Source organism: Polypterus senegalus, chromosome 2 (genome assembly GCF_016835505.1).
Source record: "Polypterus senegalus isolate Bchr_013 chromosome 2, ASM1683550v1, whole genome shotgun sequence".
NCBI lineage: Eukaryota > Metazoa > Chordata > Cladistia > Polypteriformes > Polypteridae > Polypterus > Polypterus senegalus.
Genome location: NC_053155.1, coordinates 160,029,986 through 160,057,095, shown reverse-complemented (window position 1 = coordinate 160,057,095; position 27,110 = coordinate 160,029,986). Strand labels below are relative to the sequence as shown.

General features: G+C 37.7%; 1 protein-coding gene across 1 annotated transcript in view; it reads right to left on the bottom strand.

Annotated features, from left to right (window-relative positions):
* gucy1b2 (guanylate cyclase 1, soluble, beta 2) overlaps positions 1-13,288 on the bottom strand; it is a 73,414-nt gene extending 60,126 nt beyond the window's left edge. Inside the window, exons 1-6 of the mRNA XM_039746282.1 lie at positions 13,186-13,288; positions 12,429-12,509; positions 11,574-11,684; positions 10,232-10,302; positions 5,905-5,978; positions 3,782-3,876 (exon numbers count right to left, since the gene is read on the bottom strand). Of these exons, the coding sequence (XP_039602216.1) occupies positions 3,782-3,876; positions 5,905-5,978; positions 10,232-10,302; positions 11,574-11,684; positions 12,429-12,509; positions 13,186-13,288 (535 nt within the window). The remainder of the gene's footprint in view (positions 1-3,781; positions 3,877-5,904; positions 5,979-10,231; positions 10,303-11,573; positions 11,685-12,428; positions 12,510-13,185) is intronic.
* Between the last annotated feature and the right edge of the window lie 13,822 nt (positions 13,289-27,110).

The following is a 27,110-nucleotide window of genomic DNA, read 5'->3' as shown; positions in this document are numbered from 1 at the left end:
AAATAGGCATAATTCTGGGAGGATTTGGGGCGTTACATAATGCGCGTGCACGAGCGTTAGTTTTCACGCTGATCGGGATTTATGTAACGGAAGGACGTGGAAGTTGGAGTACGCACAGATTCCTGCATCTGGATTTTTCTATGCGTAAACCCATTTCGGCTTTTGTGCTTACGCCATGTTATAGTGCGAGTTCTACGCACGGCGTTATACATGAGGCCCCAGGACATTTGTAGATTTCCCTTCTAATTCCTCAGTATTTGAGTCTATTCATTTTTTTCTCTTGAACTATTCTGTTTTTCTTGCCATATTCCAAAAGCATGCACTTTGAGTTAATTGGCAGTCATGTTTGTATGCGTCAGTGTGAATAAGTTTGTTTTTATGTAGCATCAAAAGCTTCAAAGCAGGTTTCTGACTGAGGAATCTCTGAATTGGAGCGTGAATTGGTTTGATTACACATTAATGGACAGATTTTTATATTTATCATCACCAATAATACTAACATAATTTCCAAAATGCAGCAAATAAAACAAGAAATGCAATCTAATTCACCTTCCTTTCTTATGTGTCTTTATCAACTTCCAGTGGCGGCTGATGAGAAAAATGTAGGGGTGGCCCGGTTTTTCAGGGTACAATCTGAAGCAGAGCTTATCTATTATATAGTGCCTTTAACATCTATCTATCTACCTATTATATAGTGCCTATCACTTCTATCATTCTATCTATCCAGTCATTCCACATGCTCTTGTGGTCCTCATCATAATGGTAATGCACATCTTAGCCTGTCCAGTACCAGACCCATAGGACAGATCCAGGATAAAATGTTTTATATCCTTTTCACCATGTTTCTCAATCTGATGCCAGCTTTCCCATTTCTACTGTTCTCCAAAACTTCAGTCCATGACATTCACAGACCCTTATTCTTCCCATAACTTTCTCTATAGATGTGGAAAGGAATAGGTGCACCTGCCACCCAAATGTTATACTACACCTGTCTCTAAATTGCCCATTCTGATTTAGTTCCCCATTCTGCCAAAATCCACACAATAATTCCTCACATTCCCAATGCCATAATCTTCCAATAACATTGACTTCCACATTGCATAAGTCCAATCCAACTTTTATTCTGCCTCTTCTAATAGAGTCCCAGTCCTTGGCCATTTCCACTGTATTCCATAAATCCACATCATACAATCACTACTCCTCTACTTTTTCTTAAGTCTTACATTCCAGTTTATCATTTGCATTTGCCACACCCCACCGAGTTATTACAACCCTAATTTTTTCTCTACAATTTCGGCCATTCTGCCCAGTCCTATACAGGCTTGCCAGGCTTACCTCAACTGGGCACAGATGGACATTGTAAGATCCACAGACCTCATCTTGAAAAATAGCCACTCAACTTGTCTTGTACTATACCCACAGGACAAGTCCAATCTAAATCTTACTCTGCCTTTACGATCGGGATGTGTATATTTCTTTGAACATATGTTTTGCCCCCCTTTCCTTCAGGCCTGAACATTTCTCAATTACTTTCTGATTGAATTGAATCATTTCACTAAGCCTGCCAAAAATTCACCCTCCTACTATTGTCTAGATCTGTGTTTCCCAATCTTTTTTTTGCAGTGGCACTTCCTCAGGATTCCCAGAGAAGCTGGTAAAAAAAGAGATGCAAGATCAGCATTCGTAGACACAGCACTTAGTCAGCACTTTGGTGGATCCCCCAAGGTGCTTCGCCCCTTTGCCTGCCCCTCTCTGCCTTAGTGGCAACTTGTATGCCCACTATCACCCAGCCATTTGAGACTCACTGTTGACCAAACACCAAGGGCAGATGGACTTTAGCAGTAAGGAGACACATCCGAAGTGCTCTAACATGGCGATCACAGAGCTGCTTTTATGCCAGCTTCTCCAGGCAGTCCTATCCTCTTCAGACAGGTCTCAACCACCTGCGGAGCTTGTGTGGGAAAAAGTCCACATGTAAGCTTGTCCGCCATCACTTGCCTGCTGAAGAACTCTTACGTCAGGTTGGTTCAATCTAAGCTCCTTTATCTTCTTTTTTCTTTAAGTGAACAATTTATGAAGGGGTGTTTCATTGAAGAAATAACCAAATATTCTTTAATTTCTGAAGTTCCAGTTGAAGTTGCCATTTCCTAAAGTTGCGCTTTCTTATCTATAGTAATATTAATGAGTGGTTATAAACTGTGAACCATTGACATGAACACGAAACACTGTTTTGACGATTGTCCAATCACATTAGATTAAAAAACAAACCTAATACAACAGTAATACACTGCTAATAAATGTGCGAGTGTCCAGGCACAGAGAGGGAAAATCTAAATTGCAACCAAAAGACGAAGGACTTACATACACTTTCATTTGGCCTCTGCCCTTCACTCAGAAAATGTAGGTTTTCACACAGAAATTTAAACAAATACAAACTGAAACCAATTTTTAATGGATGTTGACATGCACTCACACCAGGCACACTGCGCAAATAAACACATTTATTTTATGAGTATTTCTCATTATTAAATTAATTTAGCTAGAGTTTTTTAAATATTTTGGGTGGGAAGGTTGCAGCAGCCCAGTGTCTCACATTACAAGCTGCCAATGTTTAGTTTCCAATTAAAAGCTGAATTGAAAGTCCTTTTTTAAATGTATAAAGCTTGGAAAACCTCTATTTACTCATCTACCATAGTTAAAGCTTACACATCATAGTTACAAGGGCACTATTTATGCATTCACTGTATTCTGCAATACACATATTTAGCTTGTGTTAAACTAGTACAACTAAAGCTTCTTGTTGCTTTATTTTTATAGTCCTTCATGTTTACTGTGATTTCTTTGTATTTTGCAGAATGTAATCACATACGTCTATTCGGTAACATGAGCTGTACCTACAAGGCTTTTGTGCATGCAGTGTGATTCTATCTTACCTAAAAAGTCTTTTTACAGTTTTATTGACCTTTTTCACAAAGCACTGTGAATTAGAAAACAAGGTTATTTTTGTATTCCAGACATTAGAATTAGTCTTCTTTTTAACTTTTCTTGGAAAATTGATCTAATACTATCCTTGAATCCTCACCGGAAGCTCCATTTACAAACTTGATGCAAATGGATAATAATGACTTTATGCAGTCTAATATCAAAATCTGACTGTTTTTATGAATTAGCTGTTTTTATCACACTCTGCAAGTGAACCAGAACCTCTGAATGGCAGCATTAGGCTCAGTGCACCAGCCCACAGTAGTGCATACTTACACACACACACTCATTCACTCACTCATACAAGGCCAAAATGAACTGAGCAAGTTGAGTAAGTTGATACAAAGTTTTGAAGGGAAATCTGCAATACTTCTAGAAAGGAAATTTAACCCCCATATAGTATGTGCAAAGTCAAAACAGGCAGTGGCTAGAGCAGTAATTCAAGTAGTCATTGTAGATGAATGTCCCCAGTGTTACTAATAGAAAAAAGATATTACTGTATTGCATTTTATTGATGCCTGATGGCCTTAACAAAATGTATTTCCTTCTGTTGCCTTATATCTTGTACTGAATTTTAAAAAATAAAGTGTTTGGACACAAACAAGAAAGTGACCTTTTATACTGTACATACAAATATGGATATAAAGTATATATAAGTATATACTATTATTGTAATAAAATGTTTTTATAATTTAAAAATGACAATTGCAGCCGTACTTCCATTATTTATTTATTAAGTATCTATTATTGTATAAAAGAGCAACTAGTACTTAAAAGTGAGAACAAAAATATAACTTACTTAACATTTTACAAGACTCTTGAATCAGTCTAAGTGTAATAGCATCCTCATAAACTTCATAAGTCATAAATGTATCTTGAACTTCAGCCTGCATTCTGCCAAAACACCAAGAAAAAAGTTGAATGTAATAAATCTTACTTGGTAAGATGATATATCAGTTTTCTATCTGTAACTTGCCCACGCTGGAGTCTCAAGAAATTAACATCTGTAAGAAAGATCTTGACTGAAAGGATATATCCACATATTAGTTTTCTGAATTTATTCTTTTGCCCATTCACCTTTTTTTGAATCTTGTGTCTGGACTAATAGGATGGCAGCAAAATGGCCAGCAGTCCATCATTTTGCACACACACAGTCATTCTAATGCATACCGGGACTCATTAGGTTTATCAGGTAATTTAACATTTATAGCATTGAGATGTATTAAAAAAATCCTTTTCATTTTTGTAAGCTTGAGGAAAACCAGAGCCTAGTCCAGGAGCATCAGGAACATAGCAAGAAATAACCATTGACGACTACATCATTCCATTGTCATTCATGCTGGTCTCATTTTGCTATATTTAAACAATGATATTTATTTTTATTTTATTTACCTTGACATGTAAGTTTAAGTGTGCAAATATTTATGCCAGTTATATTAATATTTTGTACTATAAATATACAGTATGTAACTACTGAATGAACTGAAAAGAACTGAAAACTTATTGATGCAGAGGGAATTTAGAATTACCTTATCATGAGGAAGAGTTCTACAATCTCAGATCAGAAAAAGTTGAGATGGTATGGAAAATGCAAATAAAAATATTATTACAAACGAAATTAAGTTGATCAGACAACACATGAAATATCTTGGGTTCCTACTATCCTCAATGAATTAAAAATCACAGTAAATTGAGGAATCACTGTGTTTTTTTTTATTTTCCATACCGCCCCAACTTTTTCTGTAAAAATTGAATTTCACTGAATACAGACAGAAATAAACACAGAACTACATATTGTACATTGAATTAAATGTTTATGTATGAAATAACTACATTCAAAAGAAATGAAGTGTCAGTCTTGTTGTGCAAACATACAGATCTTCTTAGTGCATTGCTTATAAGTATGGTCTATGAAGAGCAGAAAAAGAAATACAAAACTTCAACTAACTGTGCCATTGGTGAGCTCAGTAAGTGCTGCAGTTTTTCCTCTTTATGTATCTGTAATTGCCTTAAGTTTAATTATCTTGGTGGAGTGATGTTTTCTGTATTTACACAGTAATATGCGTATTTGTTTTAAAGTGAGAAAAGTTATTAGAAATAAATTTTCAGTACTTTTAATTTTCTTCCAGGAGTTTGATATCCATGACAATTAAAGCAAGACAAAGTTTAACATTCTACAGTCACACTATAGTAGGGTACATTTAAATATTTGTAATATATTTAAAAGTACAACATATAAAAAGCTATACCATTTTAATGTTAAGAACACAAAAACAAATGCCTGTCTGCTTTTTAAATTATGCCTTTAATAACACTTTCACCAAGAACAGTTCAACAGAGATGCATTTAACGTTACAAGTTAAACTTTGGCATCCCACTATGGCAGAGAAATTTTGAATCTTCATTGCCTACTGGAAATTTTGTTTTAAAAGAAAAACTCTCAGTCCATCTATCTATCTATGTGTGAGTATATGCATGTTTTCATGTATAAATTTAAAAGAAGAATTTTCAAAACTGTGTGCCTATAACTAATTTTACACATTGTTTACCTTATTATTGTAAAAGGTAATTTCAAACATTCATTTAATCTTTAAAGATAATTGCAAATGCGCATCTCAGCATTCACCACAATCTACTGAAGAAATCTGGATAAATATTCGATCAAGCTATTATAAATACCTTGAAAACTTTGAATACATATTTGAATCTTACATTACGTATTATGGAAAAAAGCAGACATTTAGTCATTTTCAAATAAAAATAACACACAAGAAGTTCTTGCTTACTCAGTGAATCTTATGTAGATCGTATAAAAAAAAAAAAAAACTTTCACAGCAACATGAGACATGTGATGCTTTGTTTTCAAACTTAGTGATTTCTAGTTATATCCCTATTGTTTACACCTACATCCACAATACATACCTTAGTTTCTCCCATGTTTCTTCCCCAAACTTTTCAACAACAAGTGATTTCAAACAGGTGTTAATGAAACCATACTAGAAAAAATAAAATACCGTATAAATCAGTAAAAACTCAGTGTTTGTCTTTTGGCTCTATCTTCTTTCTTTCTGGATTTGCCATAAAATTATTTTGAGCAACTTAAAAATTTGCACTTGCATGTTTCTAAACATATTTTTGTCTGATATTCATGTTTTTGATTAATTAAAAAAATAAATAAACATGGGATAATATATTGCAATCAATATTTAGAATTCTGCTAGTGCAGATGAAGGGAAGCTAAAAATCCCCAACTTTGAGACTTAATTGGCTCTGAGCCCCATTGTATTCCTTACTTTAACATCTTTAGTATTAATTTGTTTAAATGTATTAAAAATACAATTATACCTCTACCATAATAAATCAGTAAACAGGTCTGTGTACATATGAGTACTGGCAGTAGTGTTTACTCACCATTTCTGTATCACATGTACAGTGCCAAGGGCTTGTTGCATAGCTCTGTTTATGTCAAATGCAGCCGGGTAAATTTATTTCCTTGAGGCTCAAGCTTTAAAAATACCCTTGTGTTCCTAATGGTCACCTACTGGGAAATTAATATTTGCTCTTGGAACAAAAACAAAGTAGTACCGAAAAAGATACGAGAAAATAGCCCTAAAAGAGAAGAGCGGAGTTGCAGTGTAATTTAAGCACTTTATTGACCTCAAATTTTATTTTGTTGGTTCTAAAAATGTTTCTCATGGATTATATGTATTTTTAATATGCTTGACGTGCATTTTATGTACATAAGTATGAAACTGCAGATTTATGTTTATCCATATGCAGTATATGGAACACGTATGCATTCTGTTCCCCATCATATCACAGGTTAGCTTGTAGTTAACATTAGACCATGTCAATGGCAGAGACCACCCAAATGAAGCATACCATATTGTGAGGTAGAAAGAGACTGAAAATCAATGAAGATTTGTGGTCTCAAAGGTCAATTCTGCACCAGAAGACATCAAAACAGAATGCAGTGCATTACTAGAATGTGACTAGCTGTAATTTTCTTCTCTATCCATCCATCATTTGTTGTGGCAATGCAATAAAACTACTTATCCCCTACTGATGAATTTTGTACTTTTTTTCCAGTCGCTTGATTTTGATGGATTCAGATATCAAAAAAACTGCAAAAACTGTTCATGTGAATCATCACTCTGTACTGTGTTACCATCATGGCACTAATTAAATTGAACATATCTTTTCCTAATCTCATAGAACCTTGTTGTTGGCCAAGTTCAAGCCAATTAACAGTGTGACACAGTGTGTTTATACCCAATTGAATTCTTAATACATGATACAGCACAACTTTACCTAGATGTAACATTTAGTTTTGATCCTCTCTTTATGCTTTTCTGCCTAAATCATCCTGTCATGTGTTCTTAATAAATGACTGCCTTTTAAAAAGAACCGACATTACAATGCATTTTTAATTAATATTATTAATTGATGGATAAAACATAATTCTCCCTTTATAATTGTGTAGAAAGTCATATTTTAGATTTAATACCTATGTTTATTGTACTAAAGTAACTTATAGAGAAAGGGCTTGATTATTATGGTAGAAGCATGGCTCATGACTAGTTATGCTGCCTGGCTTGAACTCCCAATACCATTTACTATTTGTCCCAGTGTTTTTCTGACATCCCAGAGATATATGTTATTCTATATTTGTTTTATGCAGGAATCAGCCTAGTTACTGCTATGTCCTTTTTGTAGCCAGGAGATGAAACCTACACCAAAGCCGCACACAGTACTCCAGATGAGATCTCACCAGTACATTATAAAGCTTGAACATAACCTGCTTGGACTTGTACTCTACACATTGTGCTATAAAACCTAATATTCTTTTAGCCTTCTTAATTGCTTCTGAGCACTATTTGAAAAAATGATTTAATGAATTCATGATTATCTGCCAATCCTCCTAGCCTGGTATCATCTGCAAATTTAACCAGCCTGTATGTTACTTACTGTATATTCCTACCCAAATTATTTATATATATTAGAAATAGCAGCAGCACCTGCACTGACCCCTGAGGGACACCAGTCTTAATGTCAGCTAATATTGATGGGGTTCCTCACACCATAACCCTCTGCTTTTCTGTTTCTGAGCCAATTTTACACACACCTATAAATAGTACCCTGTACTCCCACTTTGATTAATTTGACGCCCAACCTCTCATATGGCACCTTGTCAAATCCTTTCTGAAAGTCAAGATATATAATATATGTTCTAATTTGATCATATCTTTTTGATGGTACCCCATATAATTCCAGCATGTTGGCAAAACCTGACTTCCCTCTTCTAGGTGCAGAATGGAGGCTAAGGATCTGCGCTGGTATCCTGAAGGTTGTCGGTTCGAATCCCATGTCACTGCCAAAAGAGATCCTACTCTGCTGGGCCTTTGAGCAAGGCCCATAACCTGCAATTGCTCCAGGGGCGCTGTACAATGGCTGACCCTGCGCACTGACCCCATGGGGTATGCGAAAACTAACAAATTCCTAATACAAGAAATTGTATAAGGCAAAATAAAGGGCAAAAAAAAAAAAAACCCATGCTGACTGGTCGGTATAACTCCTGTTCTTTCCATGTGTTGCACAGTCTTTCCCTTTAAAATTCCTTCCATTAATTTACATGTGTTGTAGTAATATCAATGGTAGTTTTTCATATATATAGAGTAACCAATAATAGCTGACATATTTATGTTTGTTAGAATGCTCATAGGGGTTGGCTGGCCTTTTGGTCTTGGAAAACCCAGAGGTTTATCTTTTCTAGCATTCATACTTGTTTTCCTCTCATCATAGGCCAACTGACCATAGGTTTTAATTAATTAAGATGTAAAATTTCTGTATCTGTTTTACTCTATCTTGTTTTACTTTGTTTCCATGCAAACTAATGGAATTTCTTGGATTAACAAATTTAAAAATTAAGTTTTAAAACATGCTGTCATAGATCCAAATACCACAACATGTCTTATAGATTAATTATCCCCCAGTTTATTTCTAAAGGGGCCCAATCCTCTTTAATAAAACCCCTGTGTGCGTCCAGGTGTCCGTGTGTGTGTTTTTTAGTGAAGTGCGCATGCGCGAGGCTCAGTGCGACACGCACAACCGGCATCGTGGACGCATACACACTGGAAGCTAGGCACACAGTGAATCGGGTAGCCGCGGTTGCGCATGATAAGCAAATAAAGGACATCATAGCTGGGGAGACTGTGGACGCACACACACTGGAATCTGGGCACACAGTGAATGGCGCAGCCGTGGCCGCGCTCGATAAGCAAATAAAGGACAGCATTGCTGGGGAGAGTGCTGATTGGGTAGTCGCGGCCGCGCACATAAAATCCATTGCTGGGGAGACGCCACGCATACTCCCCCGTGCATGTTTACTAACTATCTACTAACAACATGCCACCCAAAAAAAAGGACATGTCAAGTAGGACAAAAGACACAGACACTCAAATCGTATATAAGCAACATCTCCTGGAAGAATGGTCAGCTCAGCAAGTAAACATCGACAAAAGAAAGGCTGAAAGACAAAGAAAAATATGAGCAAATAGATCAATTGTAAAAAAGAAAATGAGCGTCAGAATATTCCCTTTATTGATTTGGCTCTATCCTCTACTAATTTACCCTTTACCATAAGAAGGTGGCAATTTCCAGTTACATTAGCCTTTGCCATAACAATTAATAAAGCTCAAGGGCAAACCTTAGAAAAAGTTGCCATTTACTTGCCAGAACCAGTATTCAGCCAGGTTCAGTTATATGTTGCATTATCAAGAGTTAGAAGTTTTAGAGATGTTGTTGTCAACGTTGTAGATGGTCCTGAACAAGGCAAACTGTTGCCAAACTTAGACAGAGTATTTACAAAGAATGTTGTCTATAATCAAATTTTATTGAAAAATTTCATGAGGTAAAAAAATAAAAACATTTTCCTAAATATCTTCAGATATTGTGCATTACAGATTGTTATAAAGTTTTACACTAAGGCAATACTATTTTATTTTTAATATTATTTTACTTTAGGCTTCTTGCAAAAATATTTTTACCAAAAAAATTAAGACAACAAACAGAATGAGGTCAAGGTCCCTTGCCATTTAAAATAGACTGTTCCTAATAATATTTATGCAATACTGTTCTAGCGCCCGTTATTGTAACAGGCTTAATGTCTAGTACTATAATAATACTCTACTCTCCTGGGTAGTTCAAAGGCTTAATTGTATTGAAAATATGGATATTGTTTGTCACCTACAAGAATCTGTTCAAATGATTTACAGTATGGCTTCTCAAACCACTCCAGTTTTATTGCAGGTGTATACATTTCTACAGTGTGACATTAAATGAAGTACATAATAAATTATATAAGAGAAAAAAACTGCTTTATACCTGTTAAACAAGGACACTCTGACTAAATTTGTACCAGAACGTGTGGAAATATAGATGTGGTAATAAAATTTTAACTTTTGTTCTTTCATAACAATTTATATAAAATATTACTTATTTCAATGAACCAGATATTTCTCAAGACTTTTAATGATTAAATATTTTGGGCCCTTTCAACTGTCCTTAATGGCATTACTACTGTACCATTTTTTTGTGTGCTGATTGGTGTAATTTAAATGCTTTCCAGCTATTACATATAAATGAGCCTAACTGATAAACAAAGCTGTTCTATTATGTTCCTTCAGTTTGCCATGTTGCATTAAACATGAGCACATGCAGGCTCTACCAATTGGTGTCATAAATGATGGTCATTTTGGAGGTTCATAACTATTCGTTATTATCTGACAATTTTCCACAGTGGTTTTTGTTATTTAAAGCAAGAAAATGTTTCTTCTCACTCCTGCAGTATTCTAAGCAGTAAAATATTGTAAAAATTGATAACCACGATGCTGCGAAAAGTGTTGGAGCACCATAGATGCTAAAGCTGACTTTTTCAAGACACATTTGGTTTGTTTCCCTTAGTTTTATCAATATACAGCAGTAGTTTAATTTTCATACTGAACAGGTTGTAGTGGTCTGGTGCCACTCAGATTCACACCGTCATAGGGACGGGGATTTGTTTGTTTTTTGGTGGGGATTCCAGGAATGCACCCAACTCACACTACTCATACACTGAGACATGCAATATAGCAAATCAAAATAAATAAATAAATAACTGAGCAATATATTAAATGAGAAGGAAATATAAATAACTAATAAGCAGGTAGCCCTCCCCTTCCCTACGATAATAGTGAATATTAAATCACCACCATAAACACCTAACAATACACACTCATGGCAAAGTCCTTAACACAGTTCAAATGCAGTGGTAACAGGTGAAGTGGAATGGAGGAAAAGATGATGATCCATGGAACAGCTTTCTGTAAGTAATGGGAGGGGAACGCTTCCTCCAATGACCAGTCTAACACTACTCACACAACAGGCAGGCATGAGACAGTCCATACATCTTTACAGGTTTGATGATCCAGGATAGAAACGATATTCCACAGATGGTTTTGGAGATGAGACAGATGGGCAGAAACACACAAAAAACAACAGAGAAACCCTTGCCGGTTAGCCGGCATCCTTTTTAAAGTTCCTGCTGGCAATACCCTTGGGGCAGCTGGGAAATGGAGTCCACTGATCTGTAGCACTGCTACAAGGTTCAGCTATTTGCCCCAGCTCTTTTTCTCTGAATAGGTCTGAAGCTGCAGGCGGTTTTTCTGCAAAGGCAAATGAGATAGGGTCTTTATGTATACATTTCTAGAGGCTTGATGATTATTTTACTTGTTTACTGTTTAAATGGACAATTTGTTTTCCATTCACCTTATCAATCCCTTGCTTACTTCAGTTGGTAAATAAACTCCTGATCTGAGACACTGAGAAAATAACAAGGAGAATACAGCTGGGATTAAAGGTGGTGGTGGTGGTGGAAGTCAGTAATAAAGACAAGGAGGGAACAGATATCACAGGGAACTTTGATTGGTTTTCTTGTTTGACTTGGTTAATTTTGCAGTATTCATTTGACTTGATTGGTAAGAGTAAGCATATGGCGTGCATTACCTGACTAGCAGGAAGGAACACATTAACTCTTTTTTCCTAGGTGAATTAATTTGCTTTCATCGATTCTGAGTGGTACAGTGGTTAGAGTTACTGCACCACATTTGCAGGGAACTGGGTATGTTCTCCTCAAGTTTGCATGGTCTTTTTTCTGATACTCAGGTTTCCTTCCAAGTCCCACAGAAGTATTTGTTTGATTAGTTAGTTTCTTTGTATTCCGCCATAGTGAGTGTGTGCATGTGCTGGAGTGTGCCCTGCAATGGCCTTGGACTGGTCAAGTCCCTGTATTCATTTCTACTGAGACAGGCTCCAGCTCCTGAACAATTTGTGATGGTATACGTGAGTTCAGAGAATGAGTGGACAGATGGATCATCTTTTTTTCTGCAGGTGTCCCATGGAGGACTCACCACCTTTGGTCTCATTGTTCTCATTAGTTTTCCTTGAGTGTATAATTACTGCATTCTGTTCCACCTGAATCTGTATCCAATCTTAACACAAATGCACAAAATGATATGTATTCTCTTAAAAGTCTCATCCTATTCACCAGATTTAATATCTTTAGAAGTAACTAGTGTTCATTCTGTCACATCATCTGTAACACACTTAATGGCCCATTTAGGCCAGTGGTTTACACTGAAGATGTTTGGTGTCTAAGGCTCCTAGTGCATGCTTGCTAATAAAAAAAAATAATATTTTACTAGTTTTTCAAACATAACACAAACTTAATTTATAGTTGATTGATTATAATACAAGAAAAAGGGCATAATCTTCAATCTGTCTTTGGCTCAGGCTGTTGTCCCTGCATGCCTTATATCCTATTGCCTAAACTATCCTCTCCAGGGGGCCTGAATGACTATCGCCCTGTTGCACTAATCCCCCATCATCACCAAGTGTTTTGAGAGTCTGTTTCTGGCCCACCTCAACTCCAGTCTACCTCCCATACTATATCCCTACCAGTTTGCCTAGCATACCAATGGGTTCACTCTACCCTGACACACCTAGATAATAACAACTCCTATGTCAGGGTGTTATTTGTTAATTATAACTCCGCATTTAATACCATCATCCTCTCCATTCTGGTAACTAAACTCAGCAAAGAACAACACTGGACTTTCTGACAAACAGACTCCAGTCTGTCAAGATAAACGATCAGACATCCTCTACCTTGATCCTGAATACCGGCGCCCCAAAGGGCTGTGTACTCAGCCCACTCCTCTACTCCCTCTTCCCCCAATGTCTGCGTCCCTTTATATGGCCCCAGCTCCATCATAAAGTTTGCAGGCAACACTACGGTAATAGGACTGATGAGTGATAATGAGACAGCCTACAGAGAGGAGGTTCAGCAACTGGCAACATCGTGTTCTGACAATAACCTCACCCTCAAAACCATTAAAACTAAAGGAACCACACATGCTCACATCCAAATAAATGGGGCTGAGCTGCAGTGTGTTTCCACCTTCAAATTCCTGGACATCCACATCTCTGAGGACTTTTCTTGAACAATAAACACTTCTAGTCTTGTTAAATAAGTGCAACAGCGACTTTACATTCTGAGGAGGCTAAAGCCTACCTGTCTCCTCAGATTCTGTTGAACTTTTACCTCTGCACTGTTGATAACATATTGACAAACTATATTACAGTGTAGTATGGCAACTGTTCTGTAGCTGACAGTAAAGCCCTGAAACAGGTGGTGAAAACTGCCCAGGGCATCATTGGCATTTTGCTGTCAACTATTGCTGCCCTGCAGCATACACAATGTTTGCGACTGCTCGGAGCATCATCAAGGATGCCTCATACCCAATCATGGACTGTTTACCCTCCTCCCATCAGGGAGGCGCAACAAAAGCCTTCAATCCCACACCAGCAGACTCAGGAACAATTTCTTTCATAACACCATCACCATTCTGAACTCTCAACCCTTACCACTCAATAGCTGACCTTTATAAATATCAGTAACTTCTGACTGTACTCTATGTATATTTTCACCTGTTTACATACATCTATTCTTTAAATAAAATATTTCATATATCTAAGGGCGGCACGGTGGCGCAGTGGTAGCGCTGCTGCCTCGCAGTTAGGAGACCCGGGTTCGCTTCCCGGGTCCTCCCTGCGTGGAGTTTGCATGTTCTCCCCGTGTCTGCATGGGTTTCCTCCGGGCGCTCCGGTTTCCTCCCACAATCCAAAGACGTGCAGGTTAGGTGGATTGGCGACTCTAAATTGGCCCTAGTGTGTGCTTGGTGTGTTTGTGTGTGTCCTGCAGTGGGTTGGCACCCTGCCCAGGATTGGTTCCTGCCTTGTGCCCTGTGTTGGCTGGGACTGGCTCCAGCAGACCCCTGTGACCCTGTATTCGGATTCAGCGGGTTAGAAAATGGATGGATTTCATATATCTATATTTTTTCATACCATGTATCTGTAGTATTGATCAGTATTCACATCTATATACTGTACTCTTCCATTTAAATACTTCTTCTTTCAGCTGCACTCATTAAGAGTTTCCATAGTGGATCATCTTCCTCCATATATTTCTGTCCTCTGCATCATGCTCTGTTACACACATCACCTGCATGTCCTCTCTCTTCACAACCATAAACATTTTCTTAGACTTTCTTATTTTCCACTTGCCTGGCAGCTCTATCCTTAGCATCCTTTACCCAAAATACCCAGCATCTTTTCCTGCAAATTTTCAAACCAAAGCAATCTCACCTCTCTGACTTAGTCTTCAAACTGTCAAACCTGAGCTGACCCTCTAATGTCACTCTTGATCTCTGCCTCTTATTATTATAAATTTACCCAATGGGACACAACTTATCCTGTTTGAACTCAACAGTTGATTCCTGCCCTCTACTTTAAGGATCAACTCTTATGACCTTAACTGCATTAAGTAAAGTGTATGAATTAATATATTATTTAATTTATGCAGTGCTTTAATCTAATCTATATATCCATATATCATTGACTTTGCTTGTATTTGCCATTTCTAACTTAATATTTACACACAACAGGACTAATTTCTAACAAAAAAAAAAAAATTCTGCACCATTTCTATCATTTAGTGGCTAATTTTTCTGGTGCTTGCGTTACAGTCTCTCTGCTGATGTGATCACTAGTGTCATAGCAGATTAAATACTGCACCAGTATTTAACCTGGAGTCTTTACACTGATATTGTTGGGACAGGCCTATCATTACCACTTTTCTGAGTGATCACTGGCCCCAGATCTGATTTTGCTTAAATTTACATAAGAGTGGAGTTTTTTTCTTCTGTCATCTCTCATTTAGGGTTCATCCACACTACTATGTTTGTGTTTAAAAATGCACACATTAGTTTCCCTTTTCACCTTTCATCTATACTTGCCCCAGTGTTTTTAACCCCTGAAAACGGAGACTTATGAAAAAAATCTCCACAGTCATATATGTCTGAAAATGTAGACTCTAATTACACTCTTTAATTTGCTCATGCTTATTATATAGCTCTTCCCTGACTGGATCCCACTCATAACAAAGTCTCATTTGCTGATAAGTCACCTTTCAAGTAACAAAACCATATTCCAACACAGGGGACATAACAGAGTTGCTTTCCATGGAGCTTGCATTTTGTACAGTTTGAATGCTGCTTACATATGTACATAATTTACCAGTTGCTCCAGTTTTGTGATAAATGCTGTGGCTGGCAGTGTTACCACCCTTTCAAGGACATTTCCTCTGATGCATTGTGTCCAGCAGGGAGTGGTATATAACATAAAAGGCGTTACCCCTCCCTAGTGATACGGAAGTAAGAAATTACACAGGAGAAATAACTTAGCGTTGTCTAATGTTGCCTTACGCTGCATAACAGATGAAGGAACCCAATGACAAAACCCAGTCCAGGAGTGGGGGCCCTATGTATACAGTCTGTCGAGCTTGTCAGTTCAGTGGAAGGTATTTTCAGGACTGGATAATGTTATCTCCTATCCATTCGTCAGCATCTTTGTGTGCCGGGCAACGTTCCAAGGCTTTATACTCTTTCTTCACGTGCGGGACCTCCCTTAGGCAAACATGCACTTCCAAACAAGGCAATGCTGACTTAAACAGATAGAAATATAGAAAGAGTACACAGCATCTCTCATTCTGACTGCACGTTTTCCATTTGTTCTAATCTGTCTTATGTCATACTGCTTGCCTAGCAGTTCTATGAGGTGAACCCCTGTGCTTAATCTGGCTATGTGTCACCTGTGCATGTGAGCAGAAAAAAAGCTGATTTTATAAGATACTGTAGATTTGCACAGAGCACAGTGACATATCAAACTTTTGCTTACATGCATGCATACCCATATCCAGTGTAATCACACATCTTAGTCATATGCGTTTCAGTGTGGACAGAGGTACTTTCATAAACAATATGAAAATGCTACTATGGATAGAGATTGTTTTTGTTGATAAATGTAGTTTTTAAATTAAAACATAGATAGCCTTATAGTTATTTTGAATGTTGATAATTTCCTAACATCTGCATTATTTTACATATTGTTGCTCCAGGTATTATTTACTTTAAAGATCACTTTACAAAAATCTAATTGAAATTGTACAGGCGTTTGGAATGCTCTTTTCAATAAAAGATAAGTTTTGATAATGTTGCTGTAGTTAGGGCAAAGCTAACAAAATGCTGCCACGACAGAACCCAGATTTGATATTCACATCGCTGTAATTGACCTTTCTCTCATTTGATAACTTTCAGCAACAGTTAAAGATGTACAGTGCCCATAAACATTATTCACGATCTTATAAGTTTTTACATTTTATTTTTATACAACTTTGAATCACCATTGATTTATTTGGCATTTTTAATATTGAATAACAGAAAAGACTCTTTAATGTCAAAGTGAAAGCAAATCTCTGCAAAGTGGTTTAAATTAATTAAATATAAAACATAAAATAATTGATTGTATAAGCATTCAGTCCCTTCAAGTCTGTATTTAGTAGATGTACCTTTGACAGCCATGGTAGCCTTTAGTCTCCATGCATCTGGACCCTGCAATTTTTCCCCATTCTTCTTAGCTCTGTCAGGTTGCATGAGTGATGATCTTTTTCAAGTTCAGCCACAAATTCTCAATTGGACTGAGATCTGGATATATCTTATCCACCTCAGGGCATTGTTCTTAATCCTTTCCTGTGTATCTTTAACTTTATGCTTGGGGTCATTGTCTTGCTGAAAAACAAATCATCTCACAAGCTACAGGTTTCTTGTAGACCTCAGTAGGTTTTCCTCCATGCTTTCCCCCTATTTTGCTGTATCTATTTTACCTTCCACCATCACAGGCCTTCCAAAGCATTGTGCAGAGACGTATCTCTACCGCACGGTGGAGATGGTGTATTTTTGATAATGTGCAGTGTTTGGCTTCTGCCATAATGAGCCAAAAGATGAGCAAAAAGCTCAATATTGCTCTCATCAGAACACAGAATATCCTTCTAGTGGCTTTCAGAGACTCTCATTTGCCTTCTGGCAAACTACAAAACTGTATGAGATGCTTCTAAATATAATTCTAAATATATGAAATGGTTTAATCTTAGCTAATCACTGTTCCTTAAATATTAATGTAAGCAATACAGTAAGCAATAACAAACAGTTTAACTGAAACATGGCACATTAGATACAGTATTACCTTCAATATGGATGAAAATAATATAATAATAAAATATACACTTCATTTAGAGATATAAATCAATATTTACATACATGTATGAATAAATATTCAACTAATAATACTAAATATGCTGAAAATGATCCTAGCACCAAACAACGTGCATTTAACTTCTCAAATGGCACCTGTCTGAAAGTGCCTAAGCCCAGCGCCTGAACTGAGTGCCAATGAACTCTTGCTCTAAGATATGTTGATATCCTTAAAAGGTCTCCTCACTGTTGCTATGCAAATTGGAATTCTTATGTGACTTTTAGCAAACTTGTAGTTTTTCTTGACTTCCTAGTCATCGCCTCTTACTCTGCTAATCTGCAAGCTGGAATGCCAGCTCACACTGTTAGTGATCCCTCCACAGGCTGAACCAGCTTGGCAGTGCTGTTACAGTACTTTTACTCTTCCATGTGCTACAAATACTTAAACATTATGAATTCAGGTATATACGTGTAATTATTATACTGTATACAGTATTTTAAGAAAATATAGTTGAATTTTTTTCTCAGTTACTGGTTTGCAACTCAGTTTTGAGTGACTTTCCCTTATTGGGTGCAGTAGTTGGTTGCAGTGGGTCGCTTAATATAATTTCAATCATAATGTGCAATCCTCTTGTGAACAGTGGCTTTTGGAGAGTTTTCATTTGTCTTTATTGTCTAAGTTAAGCCAACATATTGAATCAAAACAAGTTGGACCTTTCATATACAATAAGTGGTATTTTTACTACAATCAATTAAACCCCTTGATTAAAGGTAATCACAATTTAATTAATTATAGTACTTCTAAAAACAATTGGCAGCACCATTGATGATTTAGGTGTGTCATAATAAATCGAGTGAATACTTAAACGGTCAATTATTTTGTGTGTTTTATTTGTAATATTTTCGATCATTGTGTGGAGATCTACAGTATTTCAGCTTTGACATTATCAAAATGAAAAATTCAATCCACTGCACGCTTAAAAATAGCTTGCTGATCATGATAGACATCAAGAACGCAGGTGGAAAACAATTTTTTGGTAAATACCAATTATAACTATTAGTGAAATCACATCTAGCGCTTTAATTTTGCTCATAATTTGATAAATATACATAATATATAATATACATAATTGATGTGTAGATATACTAGCTATATTCTGCAAATGGCTGTGTCTAATTTATGGTCCAATTTATTGTCACTTCCGATACATAGCCTATCCCTGTAGTGTAGGGCACAAGAAGATAATTAATTCCATTTCAGAAAAGTGCTTTTTCCCAAACCTAATGTAAGCTCTTTTTACTGCAGTCATCCCTATTGAATACCACTTGGTAAACTGGAGTAAATAATAATATTTTAATATTACCCATTCCTCTACATATTTTGATACATTTATATGACTTGTAGTAAGAGCAATGTTGTTAAGTTTCACAGAAGAAACCCCAACCACAGACCTTGGTTTAGAAATGTTAAAACATTTTCAAAGATCTTTTTAACAATAAAGGAGAAACAGTTCTATGAATTCAACTCTCCAATAATATGACCAAACACTTTGCATCATATAGACAAGATTTTCTATTTTAATATGGTCCTCCAGAAGAGAAAGGTACAATTAAACAGGTAACAGTTGGAGGTGTACACAGTCAAGGGCATTAACCTCAGAGATTGAGGTTTCCAACAGTGGAGCTGGATGGTGATTCCAATAACTCTAAGATGATAGGTAGGGTTTGGGAGCCCCAACAGGTCATGTCAAAACCAGCTCCCAGCAAGACAGAAGTAGTGATGGTGGGGGTATTCAATCATTAGAGGGTCTCTAATGGTGAAAGAGTCTCATGTGGTTTCTTGCCTTCCAAGTGTACAGATAGGAGAGCTCCCTGGAAGGGTGGAGAGTCTCTTGACTGGAGCAGGGATGGATAAAGTTCTCATTATACATGTTGGAATAATTGACATACAGTATATGAGAGCAGTTTGTCAGGTTTGCAATCAAAATTTAAAGTGTTAGGTGCCAAGCTAAGGCACAGAACTGACAAGGTGGGTTTCTCTACAGTTCTGCCTGTGCCACATGCCTGTCCATGTAAGATTAGAATGCTTATTGTGTGGCTTAAATCTTAGTGTAACAACGACATTTATTTCTATAGCACATTTTCATACAAATGATGTAGCTCAAAGTGCTTTACAAGAGAAAGAACAGTTTATAAAAAATAAAAATAAGATTAGGCAATATAACAAAGATGTAGGATAGATAGGCATAGTTGATGGGGCATTGGGACTGTTTCTAGAACAGATGGTCCACCATGGTTGGCTACATTTATACAGAGAGGAACCAGTGTATTGGGGAGGTGTATGAGTAGGCTTATTGAGGATTATTTAAACTAGGGGAACAAAGGATTTTAGAACAGGCCAGGTTTGGAACTTCACATATTGGGAGAACGGTAAAATAAACACACAAATACAAAATAACTTTGAAAGTTCTGATACACTGTAAAGTCAAAGTTAATTAAAGTAATACATTAACATTGTTTGCCTTAATGCTAGGAGTATTAAAAGAAAAATAACTAATAGAATTATATATAACTGTGCATTACTTTCATGTAATAGGAATAACCGACACCTGGCTAGATAATTGAGATGGGCAGGAGTATAGCATACAGTGGTGTGAAAAACTATTTGCCCCCTTCCTGATTTCTTATTCTTTTGCATGTTTGTCACACAAAATGTTTCTGATCATCAAACACATTTAACCATTAGTCAAATATAACACAAGTAAACACAAAATGCAGTTTTTAAATGATGTTTTTTATTATTTAGGGAGAAAAAAAAATCCAAACCTACATGGCCCTGTATGAAAAGGTAATTGCCCCCTGAACCTAATAACTGGTTGGGCCACCCTTAGCAGCAATAAATGTAATCAAGCATTTGCGATAACTTGTAATGAGTCTTTTACAGCACTCTGGAGGAATTTTGGCCCACTCATCTTTGCAGAATTGTTGTAATTCAGCTTTATTTGAGGGTTTTCTAGCATGAACCGCCTTTTTAAGGTCATGCCATAGCATCTCAATTGGATTCAGGTCAGGACTTTGACTAGGCCACTCCAAAGTCTTCATTTTGTTTTTCTTCAGCCATTCAGAGGTGGATTTGCTGGTGTGTTTTGGGTCATTGTCCTGTTGCAGCACCCAAGATCGCTTCAGCTTGAGTTGACGAACAGATGGCCGGACATTCTCCTTCAGGATTTTTTGGTAGACAGTAGAATTCATGGTTCCATCTATCACAGCAAGCCTTCCAGGTCCTGAAGCAGCAAAACAACCCCAGACCATCACACTACCACCACCATATTTTACTGTTGGTATGATGTTCTTTTCTGAAATGCTGTGTTCCTTTTACGCCAGATGTAACGGGACATTTGCCTTCCAAAAAGTTCAACTTTTGTCTCATCAGTCCACAAGGTAGTTTCCCAAAAGTCTTGGCAATCATTGAGATGTTTCTTAGCAAAATTGAGATGAGCCCTAATGTTCTTTTTGCTTAACAGTGGTTTGCGTCTTGGAAATCTGCCATGCAGGCCGTTTTTGCCCAAACTCTTTCTTATGGTGGAGACGTGAACACTGACCTTAATTGAGGCAAGTGAGGCCTGCAGTTCTTTAGACGTTGTCCTGGGGTCTTTGTGACCTCTCAGATGAGTCGTCTCTGCGCTCTTGGGGTAATTTTGGTCGGCCGGCCACTCCTGGGAAGGTTCACCACTGTTCCGTGTTTTGCCATTTGTGGATAATGGCTCTCACTGTGGTTCACTGGAGTCCCAAAGCTTTAGAAATGGCTTTATAACCTTTACCAGACTGATAGATCTTAATTACTTCTGTTCTCATTTGTTCCTGAATTTCTTTGGATCTTGGCATGATGTCTAGCTTTTGGTCTACTTCTTTGTGTCAGGCAGCTCCTATTAAAGTGATTTCTTGATTGAAACAGATGTGGCAGTAATCAGGCCTGGGGGTGGCTACGGAAATTGAACTCAGGTGTGATACACCACAGTTAGGTTATTTTTTAACAAGGGGGCAATTACTTTTTCACACAGGGCCATGTAGGTTTGGATTTTTTCTCCTAAATAATAAAACCATAATTTAAAAACTGCATTTTGTGTTTACTTGTGTTATATTTGACTAATGGTTAAATGTATTTGATGATCAGAAACATTTTGTGTGACAAACATGCAAAAGAATAAGAAATCAGGAAGGGGGCAAATAGTTTTTCTCACACCACTGTAAATGGGTACACAGACTTCATGAAAAATAAGCAAAACCAAAAAGGTGGGGGAGTCACCATTTATGAAAAACAGAATTTACAACATATCACAGTGTTTTGGCAGAGTCATATTCTAAAACAAAAAGATTTAAATGTATTTTAAGTAGTTTAATTTTTAAGCAGATGCGACAAACCTAAATAGGAAAAACTGAGATAAGCTTTTAAGTATTCACACAGCTGAGATGTGGGATAAGTTTAAAGCTGTTTACATATAATACAGGACAAGTTCATCCCAAAATCGAAAAGCAGTTCGATAAATAAATAAAAAAAAGTTACAAAGGGGAAAAACAGTTGTTTATGGCGTGTTAGGCTGATAACTTCAGCACTAAATGTAGGGCATATGAGTGCCGCATTTGGAAAGAAATACAAAAAGAAAAAGAAGGAAGCAATAAAAGCATACAATAAGAGAGGTGCCTTTGATATTTTGTATTCATCCATCCATTTCCTTAACCCGCTTAATCCAGGGCAAAGTCCCAAGTTAAATGCAATTTATCCCAGCAATCATTGGGCACAAAGCAGGAATGCTATGGATGGCAATCCATAGCAGCAGATGATAATATTTATATTGCTTTTCAGAAGGTTTTTGGTAAGGTACCACATTAAAGGTTTGTGATCAAACTAAATTAAGTGGAAATTTAGAGTATAGTGTGTAGGTGGTGTGGAAAGTGGCTGGGGGTGGCACCCAGCCGGGATGCCTGGGAGGGCCAGAGGAGGGCTTACTCCTTCTCCAGACCATGAGGGGGCGACCGCCCTGGTCGCTTTGGGGACCACAGGAACAGAGCTTAGAAGCTTAACCCTATAGGGGCCCGTGGTCACCGCCAGGGGGCGCCTGGATGCCTGAGGAGCCCTGGCCCTCAGCACTTCCGCCACACCTGGAATTGCTGGGGGGAAGAAGACCAGGGACACCAGGAGTGCTCCAGGGTGCACAGCCGGCACTTCTGGGAGGGCAGGAGGAAGGTTATTGGGAGGCACCTGGAGCTCGTTCGGGTGAGGATAAAAGGGGCCGCCTCCCTCAATTCGATGGCTGGAGTTGGGAGCGTACATGGACAGAGCTCGGAGGAGAGGAGAGGAAAGGAGAGGAGTGGAATGGAGGCAGACCTGAAGGAGAGGCATTGGAAAGAGGTCTGGACATTGGGGTGAAGTGGGTTGTGTGTGTTTTCACTTGTGAAATAGAGTAAATAAATAGTGAAATAGTGTAAATAAATGTGTGTGGTGCTTTAAAATCATGTCTACCTGTCTGTGTCCGGGCTATTTCCCACAGTGGTTATAAAATTGGTTCAAACACAAGCAAAGTGCAATGTTCAGAATTAGGCGATGTTAAAATTGGTTTGCCCTGATCAGGAATGTGTGTTTTTGCAACTGTATTTTTGAAAGTAAATAAATAATTTGTTCAAAAATGTAACAAATAACCTGGTTATGTTTCCAGATGATACTAAACTAGGTTGAAGGTCAGATAATGTAGAATCGGCTGAATTGTTGCAGAGGGACTTGAACAGCATAGAGGCTTGGCCAGATTTGTGGTACATAAAATTTATTAAAGTAAATGTAAAGTATTACATGTAAAATGTAAACATTTTATATTTTAATACACAATGGGAAGTCTCAAACTTGAAAGTAAAAATTGTGAAAAAGACCTAGGAGTCATAGTGAACCTATCACAATCTATATCTGCATAGTTTACAGAAGCAATCAAAAAGGCTAATAATAGGATGTTGGGTCATATAGTATGATGTGTAGAGTACAAGTCAAGGTAGGTTATTCTTAACTTGGGGTGCTGTGTATAGTTTTGGTCTCCATAACACAAAAAAGACATAGCAGCATTAGAAAAGGTCCAGAGAAGGGTGACAAGGCTGCTTCTGGAACTAAGAGCTATGAGCTATTAGAAGAGACTGAAGGAGTTGAACCTTTTCAGTTTAAACAAATGGAGACTAAGAGATGACATGATCAAAGTGTTTACAATTATGAAAGGAAGACATACAGAGTATCTGAGTTAAATTCTGCAACCAGAACACAGTTTTAAAATTGTTAAAAACAGACATTCCAAGATCTACAGACACATGGAATAACTTACCAAGTAGTATGGTGGACCATAGAACTTTAGGGAACTTTTAATCTCGACTTGATGTTATTTTGGACATTCTAGGTAAATAGTACGGATGAACATGTTAGGCTGAATGACTTGTTCTCATCACAATTTTTCTGATGTTCTAATCCATACTAATAAAAGGCAATGCCCTCACTGACTGACTGACTGACTGACTGACTGACTGACTGACTGACTGACTCACTCACTCACTCACTCACTCACTCACTTACTCATCACTAATTCTCCAAGTTCCCGTGTATGTGGAAGGCTGAAATTTGGCAGGCTTGTTCCTTACAGCTAACTTACAAAAGTTAGGCAGGTTTCATTTCGAAATTCTACGCATAACGGTCATAACTTAAACCTAATTTCGTCCATATACTGTATACGGCCAAATCCTGCAGCTTGGTTGCTGTGTGAGGCAGTTTGCGTCTCGCATCATCACGCCTCTCACATAATTGAGTGCCTGCCCATATAAGGTAAATATTCGCGGGTGAAGGACTGTGCTTAGCATATTCATAAGTGGAGCTACTGCGGAAACCCTCCCTCAGCGAAAGTGCAAGAGAAACTTTTAAGTGCCGGGTCTGAGCTAAAATTAAATAAAGCCGTGGACAAGTTTAATCCGATGGTTGTGCTGCTTCCAGACATGTATTTTCGTATTAAAACATTTAACCAATCACATTTCAGCCATCATTTTTGGTCAGGCAGAGAGGCCTTCACAATCCGTTCTGCAGGCCCTCTAACACAGAATAAATGTCGATTAAACTGTTGCTAAACCAATCAGATTTTGAGTTGGTGTCAGTAGGGCCCTCTAGCAGGCGTACGGCAACATCACCGTATTCAGACCCATTGACTGGATAGAAGCCACTATGAGGAACTCTACGAGGCCAATGAACGCACCACAGGCGCGCCGAGCGCAAGATCCTCGCGTGCATTACTGCCAACTCCATGGCAGGATTCTGGAGAATATTATTTTCCAGACACAGACCAGATTTCAAGACCATGAAAAACTGATGTTTGTCACACTCCTCGACCCCCAGAAGTTTCGGGAATACAAGAAAAATTTCCCGCATGCAGCCTTCTCCAGTTTAACACAAGAGCCACGCAGCAGTTTTTGATCTGTCTTGGCTAAAAACAGAACTGACTGTAATGTATGCCATGGATGATTTTGCAGGAAAATCTCTCGCTGATCTCCTTGACTTCCTTCATCAGAAAAATCTGAATGAGAGCATGGGGCAGCTGTACACATTCTTATATTTGGCGGTGACCATTCCAATGTACACTGCTTCTGTCGAACGGACATTTTCAGCCCTAAAGCGAATTAAAACTTATGCCAGAAATACGACAGGGCAGGTTCGACTTTCAGCATTAGCTTCGATGGCGATAAAAAAGGACTTTTTGATGGAACTGAAGCGAAGGGATAATCTGAGCGACAGAGTAATTGAACTGTTTTTGAGGAAAGAGAGGAGGATGGATTTTGTTTACAAATAATCCGAATTTTTGGTGAGTAAAATGTTGCGATTTTCCTAAATAATATTGCAAGTTTATGAGTTATTATTGATGTTTTTTATTTGTATCGCGGCTGTAGCTGCAGTAGAAAGGAACTTGTTCACCCGTGGTTTGTCTATTCAATAAAGGCATTTATTGTGGCTACAGGAGTTATCTATCTGTGATGCAGCGGCTCTTTATATTGTAATTCTGCATATTAAAATGGTATTTATAACCATAAATTAGTTTTTGAGGGGCATGTTGATTCAGACGGAGCACTACTGAAGGCCTAGGTGTAAAATGCATGGTCCACAACTGGGATGATACATAAATTTGATGAACATTACAACCCAAAAATAAACTAAACTGTAGAGATGTTCAGATTATACTTCTCCCAGTGCGTCTCTCTAAATCCTCCGTATGGGAACATTATCATAAGGCTTAACAATCTTATTGCATAGTAAACACTTCGATGAATGAAACCTGTTATCTTTACAACGGTTGACAAACATGGAATGTAACTTCAAAACAACACGTCCTCCAAATACGAACCTGATTGAAAGAAATAATGATAATCAAATCCTTGATGACAGCAACACTCATAACAGTGACAAAACAATTACATTGACAATCAGGTTATGTTATTTTTAAAATGTATCCTTTTCTTTTTCATAACTTCTTTAACACACTACTTCTCCGCTGTGATGCGTGGGTATTTTGCTATATATATATACAGTAATCCCTCGCTATATCGCGATTTGACTTTCGCGGTTTCGCTCTATCGCGGATTTTATTTGAAAGCATAACTAAATATATAACGCAGATTTTTTGCTGCTTCGTGGGTTCTGCGGACAATGTGTCTTTTTACTTCCTGTACATGCTTCCTCAGTTGGTTTGCCCAGTTGATTTCATACAAGGGACGCTATTGGCAGATGACTGAGAAGCTAACCAATCAGAGCACGCAGTTAAGTTCCTGCTTGCTGAATGCAGTGTTAACCAGGAAGTCTTGTCTCGCTCATTCAGCATCAACGTGTTTCGCTGTGTAAAGAGTTGTGCTCTTTTGTGTTTATCTTTGTGCATAGTCAAGCCCTTCATTATGGCTCCAAAATGATCTGCTACTGCTTCAGGGGCCGTGCCCAAGCAAACGGAAGATGTTAACGATTGCCGAAAAGGTAAACGTTTTGGATTTGTTGAAGGCTACGATTCTTTTTATTTAAAAAGTAGGAAAGGAATATAAGATCTACGGCCGCAGTGTCCTTTTAACCAGGGTGCAAAACGAGTTGTAAGTGGATGTAATAAAGCAGTAGTCTGGATGGAATCTGCTTTAGGGATTTGGATTGAAGACTGCCAGAAGAAGAACAACGGCAGTGCTACACAATCGCCTGAAGTGGCTCCTTTAAGGGCTGTAACGCTCTCCTTTGTTGTGCAGTAAAATAAAACTCATTGTTATCAGACAAGTCATCGTGTCATTGTTGGTGAGTAACCATAATTAATTTTCTACTTACAGTACTTAGTACATGTACGTACGTTTAGTGTCACTGTACACACACATTTACTGTATACTATTTTTGTTGCATTGTACGTT